The 5,738-nt window shown below is 35.1% G+C and overlaps 1 protein-coding gene across 1 annotated transcript in view; it reads right to left on the reverse strand.

Moving 5' to 3' along the window:
* The window catches only part of LOC107752550 (N-alpha-acetyltransferase 35, NatC auxiliary subunit-like), a 17,057-nt gene that overhangs the window by 7,170 nt on the left and 4,149 nt on the right, over window positions 1-5,738 (reverse strand). Inside the window, 11 exon segments of the mRNA XM_016568549.1 lie at window positions 1,545-1,643; window positions 1,739-1,805; window positions 2,734-2,840; window positions 3,065-3,124; window positions 3,195-3,373; window positions 4,002-4,116; window positions 4,211-4,294; window positions 4,398-4,448; window positions 4,534-4,577; window positions 5,110-5,176; window positions 5,384-5,551. Of these exon segments, the coding sequence (XP_016424035.1) occupies window positions 1,545-1,643; window positions 1,739-1,805; window positions 2,734-2,840; window positions 3,065-3,124; window positions 3,195-3,373; window positions 4,002-4,116; window positions 4,211-4,294; window positions 4,398-4,448; window positions 4,534-4,577; window positions 5,110-5,176; window positions 5,384-5,551 (1,041 nt within the window).

Raw genomic sequence — 5,738 nt, forward strand, 5'->3', positions numbered from 1 at the left:
AAAAAAAACCCAGTATATTTTAAAACCTTTCTCTCTTTTTTTTTTTTCTGCAGTAAAATTCACTTTAAATATTCACTTTTTATTCATGAAGATGACAAAAAAATTAATGTGCCAAAATTCCTGGTGGAAAAATACTTTTAATATGAAAATAACATGAAATTACCATTATATCCAGTAGATGGCAGCAGAGGATCGCTCATTAGCTCAGTTGCCATTTCCACTCTAGTTTTTTTCACGTTTTGCGCTTGGATTTATTATAAAATGACTATTATAACAAATTTTAGTACTTTTACTGTACTGATGTATGAATTAAAGCAAGTACAATATAATTAAATAATAATGCATTAAATATTTTTGAGATATTTTTAGATTTCATTTAAAAAATGCTTTTTTTAAACAAAAAGAGTGCTTTAAGTTTTATCTTTAACTGTAAACGCTGCTAAATATATTCAGGCAACACAGACGATGCTACAGTTATCAGTCAATCACAGCAATGACTGGAAGAACAATTTAGCGGATTCACTCGTGTAATTTTTTTTTACACTCGCATTTGTCATTCCTGAAACAATATACGTGTACGTTTGGTCCTCTTAGACAAACAAAACTTTTCCTTTAAATTGTTATTGGATTCTGTATAGAAACCGAGCAAAGGCCACTCACCTTGTAGCGCAACTGACCGAGCTTACTCGCGTGAAAACTCCTGATATAATCAATAAGTAACTACACAATCAGTCTCTTATTTACATTGCGTGTATGCTTTTTCTCTCTCGTTATAATAGCAAGATCTGTGAGCATGTACAACTCCGTAAACTTGCGAAAACAAAAATGAGTTCAGAGCGGATTCTGACTAACCTACAGTAAACACCTCTGATTGGCCACTGGTGTCAACAGAGAAGCCTGTGATTGGCTACAATTCTCAACTCTGTAAATAGAAACACACAGTAGCATTTGAAAGCAGGTGTAAAAAGACCCCTCACACACAATTTTAAAAACTCACCGGATCTACACGAATCACACAAATGACCCATTTTGAATTCAAAACTGCGAATTTCGCCGAAAGGTGACAAGTTTGCATCCCTGAAGACAGCAGGTCACAAGATGAAACAACATATTAGCGACATAAGACAACATGAAACGACTTTCGCAACACATTTAACCATAATGTGACAAAAAAGTTTCAGTTTCAGAAAGAAAGCTTCTGAAAGTGAACGTGTCTCTTCGGAAGACTTGGATTGAACCGTTGGATTGATATTAATTACTTCTACAATGGTTTTATGCACTTTTTGAGCTTGAAAATTTTGGTTGAGTGGACTTTCAATGGATGGATACAAATATCTTAATTTGTGTTTTGAACGACAAAACGCTTTTGTCAGTAAATGACAGAATTTTCAATTTTTCTGTGAACTATCCCTTTAAGATCTTTGTAATAACAAACACTGATGAATCGAGAGGAATTAGACCAGAGAAACGTATCAAGAAAGTAAACAGGACCGTTCTGTTGATTTTACACGTCGATTTTAACCAATTAAAAGCTATCTGCGCACCTCATCCTGAAGGGTGGCGAACTCCTCCAGAATGTGACCCAGTTTGTCTCTCTGGCGTGCTCGGTTGTGTCCGTGAATCTGGATTAGGCTGCAGAACGGCTGTGACACATAATAACACTCTTATTTCATCACATTAAATCAAAAACAGTATTTCACCTGTCATAATAACATGTTCAACAAAATGAATCACAAACCCGTGTGCAGTGTGTTACAAACGAGTCAATGTAATCTTTAGCCTGGTGGTTATTGTTCAAACTGCATCTGTGAACAAACAAAACAGTGTTAAAACAAGGTAGGAATATAGTGTGATCTCAAAGGCGTCATGACCATAGACTGTATAAAAACATGGACGTAGTGTCCGTGACGTCACCCGTAGACTTCCGAAGAGAGTTTTTAAAGCTCAAAAGTGGGCGGAGGCGGCCGTCGCCATCTTGGCAGCGCGTCACCGCACGTCATTCCCGGGTAATCGAAAATGGGCAAAGAGGCGAGAGCAGGTTGCTGAAGCCACGCCCACCTAGCTCGACGGTGGTGACAGCAGCAGCAATCCACCTGTCACTCAAGTGGCCACGCCCTTAATTATGCAGCACTTTAAGGCTTAATATAATTTAAACGGATGAGTTATAAAAAAAATGCACCCCCCTCACAGTTGTCATCAAGGGCAAAATTAGCTACATAGACCAAAATAATTTTTTTAACCAGGCTGTAAACATGTTTTTTTCTGCTGTAAAGTTGGGCATTTTAACATGGGGAGTCTATGGGATTGACTCCCTTTTGCAGCCAGCCTCTAGCGGCCAGTTGACGAATTACAGTTTAAATCACTTCCGTGTTGGCTTCACGAGAGAGAGCGGGAGGTTGCCACTTGGTCATGACTTGATAAAGGTAAAGGTTTTCAAAAGAGTTACACGTGTAATGCTTGTTTAATATGCAACAGTGTTACCCAATCACATCAGTGGGCGTTTACAATGAAGTCTTCAAGGAGACACGCCCCTTTAAGAGGAGTGTTTAAATCAGAAAGCTAAAATTAGGTTAGAAAATGTTATTTTATTTCTAAATCGATATTTGACATCGTTTTTTTAATGTAAAAATCCTACCAATATTATAAGTATACTTTAGGGAACGTTATAAAATAAAATAAAATTTATTAATAATTCATAAACAAATAATACAATTTCTACAAATAATCACTCACTTTGGAGAGAGGACAGGTGGACTGACAAAATAACGCAGTGCATCTTTAATCATGTCCTGCATCAGATGAGTCCCAAACACCTTTTTATTGTCAATCAGAAACGTGGTCTGCATCAGACAGACAGACAGACAGACAGCATTCAGGTGAGCGTTAAGACTATCTACATGCCAAGACCAACCATCATATCATACATTTCCTGATCAATCTGTCTCTATGTGTAACATAATGTATCCAAGACCTGTTTTATTTGTGTTATTCGTTGATAAAGCATTAAAAATACATTTCCTGACTACAGAAGAGATTTATAAATGTCAGATGAAGATGGTCTCACCTGCAGCAGAGACCTGGACAGCACACACGGAGACTGTTCACTGAATTCACAGAAGAAATCCTGAAGCACATGCAGCATTAGCTAGATTTATCTTTAAAACTACCTTGTATTTATACTGAGAGTTACTTACCAAGATGCTGTGCAGGTTGATTATGTTGATGACCTCACAGACCGTTTTAATGCGCTCTATGAGTTTGCTGAAGTAGTTGACCATCTCTTCTCTCTTGATGATCTTGGCATATCGCGGGAAAGTGGGCAGGAGCAGGCGCTGGTTAACCAGTGGCTCGAAACCCATCATGATTGGGTGATCTGCAAAAACCACGGTGTGAACAATTGTGGAATTTCATATGGCCAAAAAGCAATTTCTCAGACAAAACAACTTAAACATTAAAGTAATTAAATTAAATTAAAAATAAAATGAAAAATATTAAAATAATTTAGAAATAAAATGAATAACATGGGGTTAAATTAAATTAAAACAAAAAAATAATTATATAAAAAATTAAATTAAATTACATTTTTAATTAAATTAAAAATAAATGAAAAATATTAAATTAAATTACAAATTATAGGTTAAATTAAAATAAAAAAATAATTATATTAAAATTACATTAATTCAAAATAAATTAAAAATATTAAATTAAATTAAAAATAAAACGACAAATTTTAAGTTAAATTAAAATAAAAAATGAATTATATTACAAATTAAAAATTTAAATTTTAATGTAATCAAGCATAAAATGAAAACTATTACATTAAAAATAGAATTTTAAATATTAAGTTACTTTTACAAAATACAAAAAAATATTAAAATTGCATTTTTCATTTAAACAAAAATGATTATAATAAATTCTAGCTTACAACAAGTTTAAAAGTATGACGTTTATTGTGAGTGTTATATTGATTAACAATGTGTCACGTGCGAAGACTGCGTTACCTCCTTTGGTTGTGTCATTCTGTGACTGTATGCCGTACTGTACGGTGGAGTGAATCGCTGGCAGTAAGTCAGCAGCCTGAGTCATCAGCTTCTGTGCTTCACTGACAGCACTCGTCTGAAATGTCGAATCAACCAATCAAACATCAGGAAATTAACAGATGAATCATTTCGTGAAGCAATATGCTTGGGTGAACTTAATAATGTCATACCTCTTTTTTAGTGAAGGAGATGAGAGCACTGAGCAGCAGGCGAGTGAATTTAACACGACTGAACAGAGCCAAGCACTGCTGATGCTGAGGGCAAAGGAGAAAGAAAGTCAACAACAACAACCCAAACCATCCATCCATCTCTTTATCTGAATCGAACATTGGGCAAAATGGTTGTATATCATCTTACATCTAATTCAACCTCAGGATCTCGCCGTTCACCCTGTCGACTGCGTGTACTCTGTAAGAAAACGGAAGAGACGCATATTTAACAAGAGAACAATCTGAGGAGAATCATGAAAAGTCTTAAGATGGAGTCACCATACCTTCACTTTCCTCTGAAGTTCATCCTCAACATCTTTTAGCATTCCTACATTACAATTTAAATGGTGAAATGAAAAGAAACTGAAATCTTACAAAAATGTATCCGAGTCATATTTCACTCACTTACATTTTGCATAAGGAAAATGCATCAAAACATTATTTCCATGACAACTAAGAATATTGACCCTCGAAATTCTCTTTAATTCTTTTTAAAATTCTCCTCAAATTCTCTGTAATTTGTCTAGATGTTTTACTTTTTAAATGTTAGGCATCATTACTCCAGTCTTCAGAGTCACATGATCCTTAAGAAATCATTCTAATATGCTGATTTGCTGCTCAAGAAACATTTCTTCCAATTTCAACTAATATAAAGTTCAAAATAAAAGAATTATTATAATTGGAAAGCTAATGTTTAAATGTTTTTTTTTTCCATTACAGTATTGAGAACTGGTGGGGAAAAGGCACTTAAGTCATGACAATAAAACAATAAGCACAAAATATAAAAATAAATACAAAAATAGCCTTAATTTTATTTAAGCAAGATATAAATCACAATAAAGGTCAGTCTTTACACTCACATGTCACTCTCAGATCTGTTACGTTGTTTGCCATTTTAAAGCCGTAAGTCATGGCCTGAAAGTCTTCCTGTGATTGGAAAATCACAGGAAAATCCATATTCACTGAAGAAACCAACAGCAAAACTTAACACTGGAGATTGAATGGATTTAAGTTTTGGTTGCGTCTCTGTTCATACATGTACATTATGTCATTAGTAATCACACCAGACACTGATAACTTAATAAAACAACACCACCGGGACAACAGTCTGAGAAATAAAACACTGCGTCTTGCCTCCTCAAACACAGCGGCTTTGTTGACTTTCTCGCGGGCGATGTCGCAGATCTTGAGGATGCCCAGAGCGAAGGCTTTGAGAGCAGGGTCTTGAATCAGATCCGGATTATGAACATAGAGACACGTAAACACAGTCTGAGCCAGAGAATGCCCCTCCAGCCATGTGATCTGAGACAACAGTGAGACCATATTCAATACAGCATACACACTGATATTCATAACACTCAACCAGACACTGCTTTGTTTAATATACTTCTATACTAATAAAAAGTTTGGTGTCTGTAAGATTTTTTTTTTTTAAATGAGAGTCTGTAAAATTTTTTAGTCTCTTACGCTCACCAACGCTACATTTATT

This window comes from Sinocyclocheilus rhinocerous, unplaced genomic scaffold, assembly GCF_001515625.1.
Source record: "Sinocyclocheilus rhinocerous isolate Xijiao unplaced genomic scaffold, SAMN03320098_v1.1 scaffold1102, whole genome shotgun sequence".
NCBI lineage: Eukaryota > Metazoa > Chordata > Actinopteri > Cypriniformes > Cyprinidae > Sinocyclocheilus > Sinocyclocheilus rhinocerous.